Source organism: Osmerus eperlanus, chromosome 11 (assembly GCF_963692335.1).
Source record: "Osmerus eperlanus chromosome 11, fOsmEpe2.1, whole genome shotgun sequence".
NCBI lineage: Eukaryota > Metazoa > Chordata > Actinopteri > Osmeriformes > Osmeridae > Osmerus > Osmerus eperlanus.
The window spans coordinates 7,423,537-7,442,633 of NC_085028.1; the positions used below are offsets into that span (position 1 = coordinate 7,423,537).

The 19,097-nt window shown below is 51.0% G+C and overlaps 1 protein-coding gene across 1 annotated transcript in view; it reads left to right on the top strand.

Annotated features, from left to right (window-relative positions):
* Positions 1–18,522, top strand: part of dscaml1 (Down syndrome cell adhesion molecule like 1) — a 33,598-nt gene extending 15,076 nt beyond the window's left edge. The window contains 17 exon segments of the mRNA XM_062473444.1: positions 2,075–2,221; positions 2,408–2,485; positions 2,488–2,562; positions 5,145–5,284; positions 7,166–7,319; positions 8,862–8,979; positions 9,299–9,462; positions 9,668–9,766; positions 10,534–10,722; positions 11,008–11,295; positions 11,497–11,652; positions 11,771–11,801; positions 12,068–12,186; positions 12,352–12,504; positions 12,627–12,821; positions 17,047–17,355; positions 17,658–18,522. Coding sequence (XP_062329428.1) covers positions 2,075–2,221; positions 2,408–2,485; positions 2,488–2,562; positions 5,145–5,284; positions 7,166–7,319; positions 8,862–8,979; positions 9,299–9,462; positions 9,668–9,766; positions 10,534–10,722; positions 11,008–11,295; positions 11,497–11,652; positions 11,771–11,801; positions 12,068–12,186; positions 12,352–12,504; positions 12,627–12,821; positions 17,047–17,355; positions 17,658–18,226 — 2,984 coding nt within the window. The 3' untranslated portion in view covers positions 18,227–18,522.
* Positions 18,523–19,097: the final 575 nt, after the last annotated feature.

Consider the following 19,097-nt stretch of genomic DNA (forward strand, 5'->3'; position numbering starts at 1 on the left):
AGCTTGTCTTCCTCTCTCTCGATCTATCTCTCTCTCTCTCTATCTTGCTCTCTTTCAATCTCTTACTTTCGCTCCTCTCTCTTTTTCTTCCTATCACTTCCTCTCTTCCTCTCTTTCTTTATTCCTATCATTCACCCTCTCTCTCTCTCTCCCCCTCCCTCTCCCTCTCCCTCTCTCTCTCTCTCTCTCTCTCTCTCTCTCTCTCTCTCTCTCTCTCTCTCTCTCTCTCTCTCTCTCTCTCTCTCTCTCCCTCTTCTTTCTCTCTCTCTCTCTCTCTCTCTCTCTCTCTCTCTCTCTCTCTCTCTCCTCTCTCTCTCTCTCTCTCTCTCTCTCTCTCTCTCTCCTCTCTTCTCTCTCTCTCTCTCTCTCTCTCTCTCTCTCTCTCTTCTCTCTCTCTCTCTCTCTCTCTCTCTCCCTCTTCTCTTCTCTCTCTCTCTCTCTCTCCTCTCTCTCTCTCTCTCTCTCTCTCTCTCTCTCTCTCTCTCTCTCTCTCTCTCTCTCCTCTCTCTCTCTCTCTCTCTCTCTCTCTCTTCTCTCTCTCTCTCTCTCTCTCTCTCTCTCCTCTTCTCCTCTCTCTCTCTCTCTCTCTCTCCCTCTTCTCTCTCTCTCTCTCCTCTTCTCTCCTCTCTCTCTCCCTCTTTCTCTCTCTCTCTCTCTCTCTCTCTCTCTCTCTCTCTCTCCCTCCTCCCCTCCCTCCCTCCCTCCCTCCCTCCCTCCCTCCCTCCCTCCCTCCCTCCCTCCCTCCCTCCCTCCTCCCTCCCTCCTCTGCCTACTTCCTGCCTTAATTATCCACAGCTGAATGCATTGTCTGCCTGCTCCCACTTCTCATCTATTCCCTCTTCTCTTGATCTTGCTTCAAGCCTTACTCTCCTTCTCCTCCCTCCATCCAACCCAAAACACCTTCCATTGACACTGTTTTCTCTCCTCCTCTCTCTGTGTTTTCTCTCCTCCTCTCTCTGTCACTCCTCCCCCATCCTTCTTCTTTCATCCCTCTCTCCCTTCTCCCTCGGCTGGGCTCTACGGTAGTCATCGGGATGTTGTCAACGTGGGTTGTGTTGCTGTAGGTGGTAATGATAGCTGTTGGTGTCGTAGTATTCTGACTGTTTTCTCCTCCGGGAATCAGAGGAGAGCTTGAGCCTGGGACCCCTCCCCTCCCTTCATCCCTCCATCCATACATCCCTCCCTTCTCTCCGTCCATCCCTCCCTCCCCTCCCTACATCCCTCCTCTCACCAGCTGCACATACCATGACGAAGCCAAAACTCGCTCTCCCTTTCATCTCCCCGTCCTCCCTTTCTCTCTCCTCCTCTCTCTTCCGTTCACCCTCTCATCCACTCTTCCTGTCGCCTCTTCGTTTCTCCCCCTCCGACACAAGTCTGTTCTGTTCATCTCAACACTGTGGCCTTTCAGACACTGCCCTGATTGGCCAGCGAGCCAAGGAACTAGTGGCGTGTGTGTGTGTGTGTGTGAAGGCACCTGGTGAGGTTTAGACAGAGGGGTCCTTCACAGAGGAACGTTCCTGCAGACAGGAAGAGCATTTATCTGCTTGGAGACTTCGTTCTAGAGACCGGTTTGAAATGGAGATCTTTTTGGTGGTCAGAGGAGGGTTCTGACAGTTGTTGAACCCAGTTTGAAGGTCGTTGCCCCCTCTGTGAAGGTTGTGATCCAAGCCTGAACGTTGTTGACCCTAGTAGGCATGCGAAGGTCGTTGAGCAGCGCGCTCTTTTCTCTCTCTCTTCTCCTCATTCTGCTTCCTGGTTGTGTTTAGGGCTGCTCAGTGTGACTCCAGAGGAACCATGTGTCTACCCATACATTAGTGACTCAACCTCAGTGTGACTCATCACTCCTGATACTGTGCATCTGAATATTGTGAAATCTTAGACCGAATTAGAATTTGCATCTCCCTCAGAGATTGGGCGATACTAATCTCATCCTCTTCCTGCCCGCCCCTCCTCTTCCTCCCCCTCCCCTCCTTCTCCCACTCTTTCTCCTCTTCCTCTTTTACCACTCTCCCCCGCCCTTATTTGTCCTCTCCCCCGTCCCCCCCCTCCTTTCCGTCCCCCCCGTCCCCCCCAGTCCCGAGCGAGCCCCCCCAAAACGTGCGGGCCATCTCGGTGACGTCGGACGAGGCCGTCATCACGTGGGTGGAGCCTCCGCGGGTGACGCTGCATGGCGTGCTGAAGGGCTACCGCGTCGTCTTCTGGTCGCTGTTCCCCGACGGAGGTGGGTGCTGCCGGCGGTCACTACTGCTTTGACCTCTGACCTTCCTGCTTTGACCTTTGTGACGTTTCCCCTCGCATGTACTTGCATACTGACGACCTCCTACGAGAGCTGGTTAGAATAAATCACCGGGAAATAACGAAACCCTAACCTCATTCATAGCATGAATCATTCTCCCTCCCTCCCCAGAGTGGGGGGAGATGCAGAACATCACCACCAGCAGGGAGCAGGTGGAGCTGCGCGGCCTGGAGAAGTTCACCAACTACAGCGTCAGGTCCTGGCCTTCACCCAGGCTGGGGACGGGGTCCGCAGTAACGTGCTCTACATCCAGACCCGCGAAGACTGTGAGTACACACGCAGACACACACACACAGATACACAAAGTCACTTTTGGATGCTGGGGGCAGGGCAGGGCAGGGGGTGATAGGAGTGAAAATGAAGGTGGAGGAGAATGGAGGAATGTGTGCTGACTGGGTTTGGGCGGTGAGCAGTGTTGGGGTAGTTACTCAATAAAAGTAATAAATTACACATTACTAGTTCCTTTTTTTTAGTAATGCTTTACTTTACTAGATTACTCACTGCTGAAAATAACTAGTTACACAACTAGTTACATTACTTTGGATTACTCCGTAAACTCACCTGAGATGCACTTGCCAAATAACAATATATGTATATAGGGAGTCAGATGGCTGAGCGGTGAGGGAGTCGGGCTAGTAATCTGAAGGTTGCCAGTTCGATTCCCAGCTGTGCCAAATGATGTTGTGTCCTTGGGCAAGGCACTTCACCCCTACTTGCCTCGGGGGAATGTCCCTGTACTTACTGTAAGTCGCTCTGGATAAGGGCGTCTGCTAAACTAAATGTAAATATGTACCATATATATGCCCAAATCAACTCAAATTCTTATTATAATGAGGACATACACAAGATCTCTCTTTTATGCTTTTTAATACCACAAAGCTGACAAAAAAAGTTGTGAACATAAACCTTGATGATGTTCATCAAGTTGTCAAGCATAACAAGGCAACGGTACTGGCAGTAAGCAAAATGTCTCAAAATAAAATAATGCTTAAAACTTTAAATGGCAAAATGTCCTCTGTATGCTGCTACAAGCCTGTTTATCTCTGCTTTGGTAACCTGCTGTTGAAAGTCAAGTCGTGGCTGCTTGGCTGGTGTCGGCAACAATGCCAACGGCAACCTTTTATCGGCATCAGTGACACTCAGGGTCCGGGGATCTTTAGCTACTAGTCTTCAGTTAGCATGTTGCCGTTGAAGATGCTTTGACAGATAAGAGGTTGTGTTGGCGGCGGTGGAGAGGTGTTTTTGGCCTCGGCGCAATGTACATTGTACAATTAAGTTTTTGTCTTTTCGCTCGACTAATACGAAGTAATGTGCATACCTCCATCCCTCAAAAGACGTCCTAAGCGGCTCTGCCATTCTTGTTTCGTCTCTTGAACTCTGGGGCTAAGTCAAGTGACGAGTGTTACGCAAACACACGTACTGTAAAGGCAGGCTTGATTTGTAGTTTTTTCTCCTCCCGATATGCAGATTGCAGTAATGCAAGTAACACAAGACATTTTTGTATTAGTAACTGTAATGCGATTACTGAAGTTATCAACAGTAATGCGTTACATTACTGCGTTACAGACAAATGTAATCTGATTACCCCCAACACTGGCGGTGAGGCTGAGGGAGGGGTGTGGATGAAGGGAGAATGGGAGGGATGATGTAAAGACAAGGAGGGGGATGAGAATGCTAATTAAACTTCTTATGAGCCATTACCAGTTCTAATGAGCATGACAAGGCCAAAGGGTATGTGTTCAGCCACCTAAGGGTGTGTGTGTGTGTGTGGGTGTGTGTGTGTCCAACTCAGCACCCAGAGCACAAAGAGAGGGATTAATTCTTTGTGGCTTCGAGTGAATTCATTTTTTGCTAACACTGGTGGGTGTTACATACAAACCGTCGCCCCCCTCCTTCCCCCATCTCCCGGAGGCAGCAGGGCTGGGGGGCTGGTGTCTGGAGATGGAGGGGTGGAGAGGAGGAGAGGAGGGGAAGGAGAGGCTCAAATCTCAGGAGGGTTGTTATGGAGAGGGCTTTTATTCTGTCTCTCCACCTCTGTCTGCGGCCTTCCACAGGCTCTCTGAGCATGGCTGTGAGTCCCTGTGCTCTATGTGTGTGTATTTGGGTGTGGCAGTGGATGGGTGTGTGTCTGTATGGTTGTGTTTGTGTACTGTGGACTATCATCCTCTCTCTCTTTCTATCTTTCTGTCTCTCTCTTTCTGTCTCTCGTTCTCTCCCCCCCCCCCCTCTCTGCCTCTGGGACTGTCTCTAGCATATGGGGAGGTGATTGGAGTGGAATTGTGCAAACGCCTCATTCCCTCACTCTCTCTCTCTCACACACACATACACACACATACAAACACTTCAGTACCTTTATGATCTCACCCCAGGCACCCTCAATGTTGGACCTCCCATGGCCTTTGGTGCCTTTGAATATCTCTGTGTGAGTGTGTTTTTCTGAGCTTGCATGTGTGTGTGTGTTCAATGCAGTGCGTGTGTGTATGAAGTGTGTGTTTTTCATCACTATGCTTACTTGTCTCCTGCCGACATGTTTATCACCTAGCAGAATGCAATTTCAGCACACACGCACACAGACTCTCAACAACACATGTAGATGGACGAGATGGCAAATGAAATGTATGTTCCTCTCACCTTTCTCCTCTCTCTCTCTCTCTCTCTCTCTCTCTCTCTCTCTCTCTCTCTCTCTCTCTCTCTCTCTCTCTCTCTCTCTCTCTCTCTCTCTCTCTCTCTCTCTCTCTCTCTCTCTCTCTCTCCGTCTGTCTGTCTTTATCTCCCTCTCTTCCCCTCCCTCTCTCTTTCTCTTCCTCCCTTTCTCTCTCTTCCTCTCTCTCTTCCTCTCTCGTCTCAGACCCTGGACCCCCAGCTGGCATCAAAGCTGTGCCCTCCTCTGCCAGCAGTGTGGTGGTATCCTGGCTCCCCCCTCACAAGCCAAATGGTATCATCCGCAAGTACAATATCTACTGCTCCAGCCCTGGGTCGGGCCAACCGGTGAGTGACTAGGGGGGTGGGGAGTTGTGGGCAGGAAACGAGTTGGCTGAGAAGGCTTGATGGTAGAATGTTCAGGAGAATCAAGACAGCTTGTTGTTTTTGTGTGTATCTGTGTGTACTTGGTGTTGAGTTTTGTGTGGGTTTTTGTGTGGGTTGGGTGTGGTGTTGAGCGTGTGTTTATGTGTATGTGTGTATATGTGTGTCTGTGTTTGTGTGTGTGTGGTCTTCTGCAGCAGGAACAGCAGGATGTGTGTGAAATGAGCTCTGCTCATGCCGCAGTGTGTGTGCGTGCAAGCGTTCTCTCCAGCCTCATTTGCATATCTGTGTCTCATCACGTTGCCAGGACAACCTCATCTGTTCATCAACGAGAGCAGGAAACAAGCTGATAGCAAAACACACATACACGTCACATGATACAGTGCGTGTACATTAACACCAAACTAGGTAGGAAATCAGACATGTAGACCTGTTCTTCCCTCTCTCCTTCCTTCTGTCTCTCTCTCTTTTTTTCTCTCTCTCTCTTTGCTCTCTCTATCTCTCTCTCTCTTTCCTGGCCCCACACAGAGTGAGGGATGATTACTATGTAAATGAGTGCGTCTGGAGAGATGGAAGGAGGGATGAGGGGAGGGGGGGTCAGACACACCACGCGGGGGGGTACTTTTGTTCCTCTTTTCATTATCTCCTTCTATCGTTCCCCGGATCAACGCTATCTACACGCCGGAGGAATATTTTAATATCCGTAACACCATCACACTCCTTCTCCCTTCATCCCCTCTTCCTGGTTCACCGCTCATACCTGCCTCTCTCTGCAGAGGATGGGAGAGACAGAGAGAGAAAGAAAGAGAGATTGAGAAGAGAGAGAAAGATAGAGGAAAAGATAGATTTCTCCCTGGGCCTCTGTCTCTGTCTCTCTGGGCCAGATATATACCCTCCTCAGCTCTGAAGAGGGCTGCGAATCTGTGTGTGTGCATGCGTGTGTCTGCGTGCGCGTCTCTGTGTGTGTCGGTGTGTGTGTGTGTTCTAGCTCTCTCTCGGAGTGGGGACTGAGATGAGCACTCTGACAGATAGAGTAGCTTGAGGGCTGTGTTGAGTCACAGCCTCATTTGTGTGTGTGTGTCAGAGGCAGGGGGGGTAACCTCCTGTGTAAAGGGGCACCTTAGGGGTGTATGATAGGACTGACGGTAATTTGTGAGTATTTGTGAGGCGGTATAAAGACTGGAGGTGATGTTGGAGGAGTGTGTGTGCGAGTGTGTGTGTGTGTGGACAGTGATGTGGATGTGTGTTGACAGGACACACACGGCCGGGTTAAACACACCACAATTACACATCTGTCCTCAGGTCATGTCAGTGTGTGTGTGTGGGTGTGCGTGCATGTATGTGTGTGTAAAAATGTTACATTGTCTGTGTCTGTCTTATTCTGTCTCTGCTTGTCTGGATCTGTGTGTGGGTGTGTGTGCATCATTTCCTGATGCCTGCAGTAGATAGCCCTCATTAGACAGTCTAATAGTTGATGATATCTCAGACTCAGAGAGCGCGCAAGTGATTGAGGGAGGGAGGGAGGGAGGGAGGAGTGGATGGATGGAGGTGGATCGCTCCTCTATTCTTCTCCTTCTCTCAAGGGACCCCTCCCACTCTTCCAGAGAGTGTGTCTATGGTAGAACTGTATCCATCACTGTGTCTGTAGATATGATAAACACTTCTAATCAATATTCCACCTCTCGTTTTACTGACTGCACTGTGTGTGTATCGGTGTTTGTGTGTATGTGCATGCCTGCGTGTGTGGGCATCTGTGTGCGTGTGTGTGTCTGTGTGTGTATGTGTGTCTGTGTGCCTGTTTGCTCATCCCTGTGTGTGTGTGTGTGTGTGTGTGTTTGTGTGCAGGCCCCCAGTGAGTACGAAGCTAACCCAGAGTTGCTGTTCTATCGGATCACTCACCTGAACCGTGGTCAACAGTACCTCATATGGTCTGCTGCCGTGACGACCGCCGGCCGCGGCAACATAAGCGAGAAGGTCACTGTGGAGCCTGCTGGGAAGGGTGAGTCCTCCAGAGGGGAGGGGGACCAGAGGAGGAGAGAAGAGGGGGAGAGGAGGGGAGAAGAGTGGCGAAAAAGAGATGAGAAGAGAAGAGGAGAGATGGAGAGATGGATAGAGGGAGAGGATGGGAAGAAAGAGGAGAGGAGGAAGCGAGAGGAGTAGAGGAGAAGGAGGAGGAGAGGAGTGGAGGAGAAGGAGTAGGAGAGGAGTAGAGGAAAGGAGGAGAGGAGGAAAAGAGAAGGAGGAGGAGAGGAGAAGGAGGCGGAGAAGAGTAGAGAAGGAGGAGGAGAGGAGTGGAGGAGAAGGAGTAGGAGAGGAGTAGAGGAGAAGGAGGAGGAGAGGAGAAGGAGAGGAGTAGAGAAGGAGTAGGAGAGGAGTAGAGGAGAAGGAGGAGGAGAGGAGAAGGAGAGGAGTAGAGAAGGAGGAGGAGAGGAGTGGAGGAGAAGGAGTAGGAGAGGAGTAGAGGAAAGGAGGAGAGGAGTAAAGGAGAAGGAGGAGAGGAGAAGGAGGAGGAGAGGAGTAGAGGAGAAGGAGGAGGAGAGGAGTGGAAGAGAAGGAGGAGAGGAGTAGAGGATGGGAAGAGTTTAGGCAGGTGACATTCTGTGGTTGGGGTTAGAAGACGAAAGCTCTGTCTCTCTCTCTTTCCCTATTTCTCACTCTCTCCATCTTCTGGTCTCCGAGTCTGACCCTTGTCACAGACTGACAGAGGGCAGCTTGTGTTATTGAGCTGGAGATCAGAGGCCAACAGATAACCTACCACTGAGTAGAGAAGGGGAGGAGGATGGGGGCAGGAGAGGGCAGGAGAGGAGGGAGAAGGAGGGGGCAGGAGACGCAGTGAGGAGGGCAGGGACGGGGGAGAGGGGGAGCGGTTGGAGGACTGAGGGATGAGAGGATGAAGGAATGATGATGAGTACAACAGCGAGGCCGTGGAGGTAAAGAGGGACGTTCGATCAGTGAACCCTGGATTACATAGGGGGAAGGGGGGGATTGAGGAAGAGCAACCGAGGACGTTCATCCTGTTATCCGCTTTTCTTTTCTCTTTCTCTGACCTCCCGCCTCCCCCTCCCTCACCCCCCCTCCCTTCCTCCTCCACCCCCCCCCCTCTCTCTCTTTCTCTCTCTCTCTCTCTCTCTCTCTCTCTCTCTCTCTCTCTCTCTCTCTCTCTCTCTCTCTCTCTCTCTCTCTCTCTCTCTCTCTCTCTCTCTCTCTCTCTCTCTCTCTCTCTCTCTCTCTCTCCCTCTCCATCTCTCTCTGGCTACGGCCCTCTTGACGTCTTAATGCTAGAGCTCTTGTTCCCTTGTTCCCAGGCTGAATGAAGTATTGAGTGGGTCAGCCTGCGGGGAATACAGTCTTTGTTTCTGCAGACAGAGAGAGACAGGGGGAGGGGAGGGAGTGAGAGGGGGGAGGTACACCCTAGTGGCTGATGATAAGACGTCCCACACAGAGTGTGGTGTGGAAACAAATAAAACAATATGCATCCTCTAGTTCCACTCAACCATTCTTCCTTCACCTCCCCCTATCTCCTTGGCCCCTCCTCCCCCAGCCCCGGCTAAGATTCTGTCCTTTGGGGGGACCCACACCACTCCCTGGATGAAGGAGGTGCGTCTGCCCTGCAGCTCGGTGGGAGAGCCCAACCCCACCATCAAGTGGACCAAAGACAGGTGAGCCGTGTCCCGTGACCTTCTGTCCTCTCCGCCCTTCAGACGTGACCCCCGGATCTTGTTGCAGTTGGGATCTAAACCCGCAAAACCGACCCGTGAACTTTCTCTCAAGATCTGAGATGAAAACCCACCTCCAGGTTCCTTCTGCACTGACGGGATGTGAACCCACAATGTCTCCCTCTCTTTCTCTGCCTCCCTCACTCTCTTCCTTTCTCTCTCTCTGGCCTTCCCCCTCCTTCTCTCCTTTCTTCTGTCTTTCTCTCCCAACCCCCCCATTCTCTCACTCTTTTTGTCTCTCTCTCTCCCCCCTCTCATTCAGTGAGGACGCCGCCATCCCTGTCACTCTGGATGGTCAGCGTCTGATCCTAGCCAATGGGACGCTGGTCCTGCGCTCTGTGAAAGCCGAGGATTCTGGGTACTACACGTGCACGGCCACCAACACGCTGGGGTTCGACACCATCATAGTCAACCTCCTGGTGCAAGGTGAGTTCCCATCCTCCTGCCTTCACTGCAGGACATTCTGCTTCTTCTTTTTTTCAATTTAGTGGATGAATCATTTGTGAGTAGCTTTGGTGTTCAGAAACCTCTCTCTGTTTCTGCCCTGCCTCTAACGTCTCCTCCCTCTTACTTCTTCTCCCCCTCCTTCACTTCCTCCTGCTCCTCCTTCTTCCTCGTCCTCCTGTTCCAGTTCCTCCGGACCAGCCTCGTCTGACGGTGTCCACCACCTCCACTTCCTCCATCACTCTGGCCTGGATCCCTGGAGACAACGGAGGGAGCTCCATCAGAGGTGTGTGTGTGTGTGTTTGTGTGTGTGTCTTTAGTGGTGTGTGTGTGTCTGTGTTTGTAGTGATTTGTGTAAAACACTCAGTAGGATCTGCACAGGTCAACCCCAGATATAAACCTTCCTTTACCGTGCCATATGTTGGAGAGAGGGAGGGTGAGGGAGGATGAAGGGGGTTGAGGAAGGGAGAGAGAGGGAGGGAAACGGGGGAGGGAGAGGGTGGAGAGGGAGAGGGTGGGTGATGGACGGAGGGCGTCTACAGCGAGGGAGAAACCGAGTGACAGACAGAAACTGATACAGTGTGTAGTGAAAGAGAAAGAGAGACAGCGAGAGAGGGTGATAAATTGAGAGAGAGAGGGAGAAAGGGAGACACAGACAGAGGGAGATAGCTGATTATGAAAACACAGGCGCCATATTGCTGGTTCTCATTTGCATATATGCTCAGTCAGCGCCATGGCACACCCAGCTGGGGCTGCTGGGTAAATAATGAAGGGGAGGAAAGAAGATGGGAGGAGAGAAGAATAGAGGAAAGGAGAGTAGGAGGGAGGGGAGGAAGGGAGGGAGAGGAGTTACAGTTCTAGTTTAGTGACGGGCCGTATGGAGTTATACTGCCGCCTTGTGGCTCTTAGAGGAACATCCTCCCCAAATCTGACAATGATCTCCTAAAATGTCTTCAAAACACATTTATACTCAAAATTAAATCATTGTTAATGTATACTAGTTTTGAGTCGTTGAAACTCACAAAAGTGTGTGCATGTGTGTGTGTGTCCCAGGCTTCGTGCTCCAGTACTCGGTGGACAACACGGAGGAATGGCGTGACGTGTTCATCAGCTCCAGCGAGCGCTCGTTCCGCCTGGACAGTCTGCGCTGTGGCACCTGGTACAAGGTCAAGCTGGCCGCCAAGAACAGCGTGGGCGCCGGACGCATCAGTGAGATCATCGAGGCCAAGACCCACGGGCGGGGTGAGGACCAGAGGAGCAGGGGGGAGAGGTGGGGGGTGAGGACCAGAGGGGCAGGGGGGAGAGGTGGGGGGTGAGGACCAGAGGAGCAGGGGGGAGAGGTGGGGGGTGAGGAGCGGAGGGGCAGGGGGAAGTGGGGAGGGCTGGGGGGTGAGGAACGGAGGGGCAGGATGGCGAAAGGATGAAAGAGAGGAAGGAGGGCTAAGAAGTGGAGCTAAGCTGAGATGAGACATGGACATGTACACACAGACACACCCTAACTCTCTCCCACCCGGCCTGTCTCCCCAGAGCCCCAGTTCAACAAGGATCAGCCCGTTTTCACCCACATCAACTCCAGCCACGCCCGCCTCAACCTGCAGGGCTGGGCCAGCGGCGGCTGTCCAATCACATCCGTGCTCCTGGAGTTCCGGCCCAAGGGCACGTGGGCATGGCAGAGCGTCCGCACCAACGCCACGGTGGACGTGTTCCTGGCAGAGCTCCGTGAGGCCACCTGGTACGAGATGAAGATGAAGGCGTGCAACAGCGCCGGCTGTGGGAACCAGAGCTCCCAGTTCGCCACGCTCGACTACGATGGCAGTGAGTGTGTGGTTGTGCTTGGGGAACCTTGTTTCAGGGGGTTCTGTGATCGTCTTAGACGGTTCCACTACTCTTCTAATGCCTGTGCTTTTGGAGTGTGGTTCTCTCAGTCATATCTATTCTTAAATGTGTTCATACTCGCAGACACTAATTGCAAGTGTGTATTCTCTCTCTCTTTCTCTCTCTCCTCTTCCAATGAAGGTACGATCCCGCCAATCAAATCCCCTCTGGAGAAGAATGACGACGTGAAGAAGCTGTTTTCCATTGGCTGTCCCGTCATTTTGGTCACTGTGGGCGTGGCCTTGCTCTTCATCATTCGCAAGAAGCGCAAAGAGAAGAGGCTGAAGAGACTGAGAGGTGAGGAGGAGAGGAGAGAGGGGTGAGGAGGAGAGGGATGGTTTGAGTTGGATGGAGGGGAAGAGAGAGAGGGGCTCACACATTGGTGGTAACTGTTGTGCCCTGTCTTGTCCTTCAGATGCCAAGAGCCTGGCTGAAATGCTGATCAGGTAAGACCTCACACACCCACACATGTTCACCACAAACACCCACAGTATGTCTCAAACACTTCCATGATCTTCATCCTTGTTGTCATTATTATCCTTATCACCATCATCGCCTTCACCATCATCCTCACCATGTTCATCATTATCATCACGTTCACCATCATCCTTACCATCATTCTTATCATATGCATTATTGTCATAAGAGCACAGTTATTGTAAACAGTGGCTATATAGTATGTGTGTGTGTGTGCCTTGTGTCTCTGGAGCAGTAAGAACAACCGGAGCTTCGACACCCCTGTGAAGGGCCCCCCCCAGGGGCCCAGGCTGCACATAGACATCCCCAGAGTCCAACTGCTCATCGAAGACAAGGAGGGCATCAAGCAGATAGGTCGGTCTGTGTGTTTGTGTGTCTGTGTGTGTGTGAGTGACGGAGATAGAGAGTTTGGTGGAGGAAGTGTGTGTGGTGGTTAGCGAGAGACAGAAAAAGAGAGTGAAAGAGTGAGTGTCATCATTAAAAGACATTAAAACACTTTACCCCTTTCCCATCTGACAGGTGAAGACAAGGCCACAATCCCTGTGACGGACACAGAGTTTAACCAATCAGGGAACCCACAGAGCTTCTGTACGGGTGTGTCTGTGCATCACCCCGCCCTCATCCAGAACACAGGACCCTTGATTGACATGTCGGATATCAGACCAGGAACCAGTAAGATATATTTCTCATGTGGTTAGCCTACTGACACTGTGCAAACTATACTACAGAAGTATATGTAGTAGAAGTATACCACATTTCCCTTGTCCTCTACAACTCTCCTCACTCCTCTCCAGACCCTGTCTCCAGGAAGAGTGTGAAGTCGGCCCACAGCACCAGGAACCGTTACTCCAGCCAGTGGACCCTGACCAAGTGCCAGTCGTCCACGCCCGCCCGCACCCTCACGTCAGACTGGCGCACGGTGGGCAGTCAGCATGGCATCACCGTCACCGAGAGCGACAGCTACAGCGCCAGCCTGTCACAGGACACGGGTGAGGCTACACACACTCATACACAACCGCACACGCACTCATACACACGCACAGGCACACACACACACATATATACGTGCACGCACACACATTCAAATGCAAAGCATATGCTCTCACACATAAGCACACACTCCACTCCTTAGACACAGACACGCACACATACTCACACGCAAATGAACACAACATGAGCACGGTATACATCCTTGAGTTCTGTTAAATATATAAATATATATAATGAGAATAATGATAATACCAATGAGAACTAGAGAGGGGTGTGCTTGCGTCGGTTGCAGATGGGTACGTTTCCAGGCTGTGAATATCAATACAACATTCATAAATGGTTTTGTTAGTATGATACAATTATTTGGATCAAAAAATTGGCTAACGTAACTCTACCTGAAGGGAAGTTATAATCAGAATCCGGTTTATTTGCCATGTATGTTATACAAACACAGAATTGACTGTGGCAGGAAGGTACAAAACACTAAGCATATACGAATCTTAAATTAAGTAAAAATACTAAAGTTTAACTATTTCTGAGAACTAAACAATCTAAGAATAAAACAATTTAAATATAAAATATATATAAAAATAAGAATAAAGAATAAAGAATGAGCAGCATGGGTGGTCAACATAGTGCAATCAGATACTGAGATAAGGCTTATGCATAGTGTAATTTCCATTAGATGGACTTATGATAGTTAAATAGATGAATGAATGTCAGTGGGAGTCCTTGGCCTTGTTGAAGAGGCCAGTAGCAGATGGAAAGAAACTGTTCTTATGGCGTGAGGTTTTGGTCCTGATGGACTGCAGCCTTCTGCCGGAGGGGAGTAGCTGAAACAGGGAGTGGCCAGGGTGGGAGGGGTCGGCCACAATCTTCCTCGCTCGCCTCAGGGTCCTCGAGGTGTGCAGGTCCTCGAGGGTAGGCAGATTGCAGCCGATCACCTTCTCAGCAGTGCGGATGATACGCTGCAGTCTGCTCTTGTCCTTGGCAGTGGCAGCAGTGTACCAGATGGTGATGGAAGAGGTGAGGATGGGCTCAATGATGGCTGTGTAGAAGTGCACCATCATTGTCTTTGGCAGGTTGAATTTCTTCAGCTGCCGTAGGAAGTACATCCTCTGTTGTGCTTTTTTGGTGAGGGAGCTAATGTTCAGATCCCACTTGAGGTCCTGGGAGAGGATGGTGCCCAGGAAGCGGAAAGACTCCACAGTGTTGACTGGGGAGTCGCACAGGGTGATGGGGGTGAGTGGGGCTGTATTCTTCCTGAAGTTCACAACCATCTCCACTGTCTTAAGAGCATTGAGCTCTAAGTTGTTCTGGCTACACCAGGTCACCAGGTTGTCAGCTTCCCACCTATAATCAGACTCGTCCCCGTCAGAGATGAGCCCAATGAGGGTGGTGTCGTCCGCAAACTTCAGAAGTTTGACAGACGGATGACTGGAGGTGCAGCTGTTGGTGTACATGGAGAAGAGCAGAGGGGAAAGGACGCAGCCCTGAGGAGATCCGGTGCTGATGGACCGGGAGTCAGAGACTTGTGTTCCCAGCTTAACGCACTGCTTCCTGTCAGACAGGAAGTCTGTGATCCACCTGCAGGTGGAGTCGGGCACGTTCAGCTGGGAGAGCTTGTCCTGAAGCAGGGCGGGGATTATGGTGTTGAAGGCAGAGCTGAAGTCCACACACAGGATCCTACCGTAGGATGCTGGGGAGTCCAGGTGCTGTAGGGTGAAGTGGAGGGCCATGTTAACGGTGTCATCCACAGACCTGTTGGCTCTGTAGGCAAACTGCAGTGGGTCCACGAAAGGGTCTGTGATGGATTTGAGGTGTGCCAGCACAAGGCGCTCAAAAGACTTCATTACCACAGAGGTCAGGGCGACGGGTCTGTAGTCATTAAGTCCTGTTGGCCTTGGCTTTTTGGGCACAGGGATGATGGTGGAGGACTTGAGACAGGCTGGCACAAGGCATGTCTCCAGGGAGGTGTTAAAGATGTTGGTAAACACCGGAGACAGCTGGTCAGCGCAGTGCTTGAGGGTGGCAGGAGAGACAGAGTCTGGCCCCGCTGCTTTGCAGGGGTTCTGCCTCTTGAAATGTCTGTTAACTTCACCCTCCTGAATGGAGAGAGTCGTTACTGTAGAGGGGGGGTGGGGGAGGCCACATGGGTGGGAAGGGGTAGATCAGGACAGTCCAATTGTCTTTCAAATCTGCAGTAGAACTTGTTCATGTCGTTGGCCAGGCGGGAGTCGTGGAGTGGGGGGCTCTGGGCTTGTAGTTGGTAATCTGCCTGAGCCCTCTCCAGACAGAAGCAGAGTCGTTAGCAGAGAACTGGCGCTTCAGTCTCTCTGAGTACAGTCGTTTTGCCTCTCTCACCGCCTTGCTAAACCTGTTCTTCGACTCCTTGAATCTGTCTCTATCCCCACTCAATCAAATATCAATTAAAACAACATTCTAAACAAATAGAAAAGCACACATTAGAACACATCAACTACTGTCATTGAAATAGTGTCCATGAGCCATGTAGTCCTTGGGGATTGTTTTATAAATCCAGTAAAAGTTTGTTCTTAAGCTTCCCAGAATACTGGGAGCCATGTGGCCTACCTTTCTGATCCCATGCTGGGCCAGAAGCTTTGAAGCTTCTGCTGGAAGATAAGAAAATGGAAAAAAAACTTTTCTTTTGTCTGGGGTAGGAGAAAGGTGTGAATGGTACCGTGGTTTGTCTGTTGGCTCTGTGTTACAGTACCTAGCAAAAGTAGCCTAAACTTTTATCTATGGTACTAATGCTGAGGAGGGCTCGCTAATATCGCTGTCTGTCTTAGGAGAACTGCGTTGTTGCTAACGTGTGCTGACGTTGTGACGTAAGGCTAGCACTGAGGTCCCTTGGTGCACACAAGGCACTTTTTGCCACAAAAACGTAAGCTTGTAAACTGTGCAACGGAACATAAATAAAAATACAAGCAACGCAATCGCTACCAAGACGAACCTTTTGACACCGACGTTATCTATGTAGTCGAAATATTGAGGGATCCTAAGGGGTGGGAAAATAATAATATAAACTCCTCAAAAAAGGTTCGGAAACGAACGAACGAAGGAGAGAAGGGTGTAAACTGCCCTGTTATCAGGCCATCATCTGGTAAATAGGACAATAAATCATTTTGTTTCAGAACCATCCAGTCTCTTGACCCTTTACTTGCAAATGTAAATACAGAGAAGTGCGTCCATATTCTTCAACAAAGGATAAAGATCATTGCATTGGACGACAGATCATCAAATTCAAATCAAATCACCATTTTTACAAGCAATTTCACAGAGGGCTTCACATACGCCCATAGAACTGCCCCTCAACCAACCTAAACCCTCAAGGAAGACAAGGAAAATGTAAGAAACCTTGGGAGGATCAGTTCAGTGCTCCCCTCCTCCAAAGACAGTTGGTGAAAGAGAGATGCAGAACACAAGCTGTTACGTCCCTTGCCCTGTTTGCATGTGTGTTTTGTCTTGTGTTTTTGTCTAGTGTTACAGCCTTTCCCCCTAGACAAGGTTCGTAACCCTGGCTAAACAGTCTTACATCAATAAAAGTTAGACGACAAAATTGAAGAAACCATGGGAGTAGCAGTCTAACAGCAGATGATTTGGGATTTTTTAGTTGTAGGCCAGTAGTTCTTCCAGCTGTGGGTCATACAGAAGTTTTCTCAGGTGGTGACTGCTGGGACAGCTTGGCCCCAGACATCACTGCTTTGGGGTTTTTCTATTGTGGACACGCAGGTGACTCTTCAGATGGTCATTTGTTTTACCTGAATAGTCACAGAGGTTACCGCTGTAGGGCTTCTCTCCAGTGTGGATTCTGCGGTCAACTGTTAATTCCCCAGTCCGTTTAAAGGTTTGACCACAGAGGTCACAGCTGTAGGGCTTCTCTCCAGTGTGGATCCTGCAGTGAACTGTTAAACTGCTATCTTTGCTAAAGCTTTTACCACAGAGGTCATAGCTGTAGGGCTTCTCTCCAGTGTGGACGCAATCGCTACCAAGACAGACCTTTTGACACCGACGTTGCCTATATAGTCCAAATATTGAGAGATCATTAGGGGTGGGAAAATAATAATAAATAATAATAATATAAAAGTGAGAGACCAAAGGTTGTGCTCGCCGAGGGCAAGCACACCCAATAATATGCATGTAAATATGAATTACGTGAATAATATAACGTGAATAAAGAGCTGTACGTTCCTGTGTCCACAGACAAGGGTCGTAACAGCATGGTGTCGACGGAGAGCGCCTCGTCCACCTACGAGGAGCTGGCGCGGGCGTACGAGCATGCCAAGCTGGAGGAGCACCTGCAGCACGCCAAGTTCGAGATCACCGAGTGCTTCATCTCCGACAGTTCCTCCGACCACATGACCACGGGGACCAACGACAACGCCGACAGCATGACGTCCATGAGCACACCGTCGGAGCCGGGCATCTGCCGCTTCACCGCCTCGCCGCCCAAGCCCCAGGACTACGACCGCGGGAAGAACGTGGCTGTGCCCATACCACACAGAGCTAAGAGTGAGTTTTGTTTCCATTTAACTTTAATCTTTGCTTTTTGTTTTTCCTTCCCGCATCCTATCCATTTTTTTGGTTTTGTATGTTATTGGTTCATCGAATCCGTGCCAGGATTGTGTAACATGGATCACTTGAAGCAAAACACTCAAAAGATTATCTGTTAGTGTGTCTTTTTCTTTATCTACTGTATCTGTCCTCTTTCTCTCTCTTGTTTTCCCTTTATCTCTCTCTGTCTCACACACACACACACACACACACATTCTCTCCCTAACTCCTTGCTGTTCCTCTCTTCTGCACTCTCCCAGGTGATTACTGTAACCTGCCCCTTTACATGAAGTCCGACCCATTCTTCAGGAAGCAGTCGGACCACCACGAGCCGTGCCCCGTGGTTCCACCCCGGGAGACGTCCGTTCGGAGTCTGGCCCAGAGGGCCTACCACAGCCAGGGCCGGCACCAGCCCCTGGACCCGGCCAAACAGAGCCAGAACCAGCCCCAGCAGCAAGCCCTCACCCTAGGCCACGCAGGCCTGGCCAGCCTCTCCTCCTCTGGAGCCTCTGGGAGTGGTGGAGCAGCAGCAGCAGCAGGAGGAGGAGGTGCGAGTGGAGGATCTAGCACCTCCTCCTCGCTCCTCCAGAGGACTCTCACCATGCCCGGCTCCTCCTCCTCCTCGGCCCAGAATGCTGCCGCTGCAGCTGCGGCCACGGCCTCCTCCACTGCCGGCGGGGGGGCCGTGGGGGGGGGCACCCCCGGAGGGGTCTCCTCCAAGGTGGGGGGGTCCAGAGACTCTCTCATGGAGAGCAGCTCCTCAGGACTGGGCAGACTTCAGAAGGGGGGGGCCGGGGGGGCCTACTCTAAGTCCTACACTCTGGTGTAGCAGCCATGGACGTTAAGAAGATAGCTGAACACCCTCTCCTCCCCCTCTTTTCTCTCACGAGAGAGGGGACAAACAAACAGACTCCCCCATCCCCCCCAGCCTGGTAGCCTGACTGACTGGGTTGAGAGGGGTCCTTCAGCACCCCCCGGGAACGATACGGAGGGTTCAGAGCACACAGGCCTGGCCTGCCTGATTGATTTTATTCCCCGATTTGTTTCTCTCCATTTGTCTTTTTTAAGGCTTTTATTTTGTTCTGGGACTCCATTCCATCGGTTTTATGCTCTCTCTCTCTCTCTCTCTCTCTCTCTCTCTCTCTCTCTCTCTCTCTCTCTCTCTCTCTTCCACCCTTTCCTTTCTCCGTCGGACACCTGGAAGTTGCTGCTCGTGACCCGTCTGTCCCTGCGGCCCTGTTTTCCCGGGCTTAGACCAGCAGGGCCTGTGGGGGGGTCACAAGGGGGGCCAGAGGTCCGCAGGTTCTGCATGGTTGTTACTTCCTGTCACCTGACCAACGTAGACCCGGCCATTCCACACCACATTTGATCGCCACGGAGAGTTGCTTATGCATAGACCTCCCAACCCGTGTGTGTGTGCGAGTGTGTGTGTGTGCGAGTGTTAAGGCCCAGGGGGCCACTCTGCTGCGAGACTCACTGGGCGACGGTGGTCACAAACACACCATGGGGGGGCTAGACAAGGGTGGGGAGGCAAGATGGGGTGGAGGGTAGGGGGGATAGGTAGGCTGTTTTTATCCATGCAACTGATGCTGGCACAATATAGAGTGCTCCAGTAACTGACTCTTTTATAAAAACCAACTCAAAGGAGAGACATGATAAAAAAAACGAAAAAAGATTTAAATCTATCAGGAATCATCTGG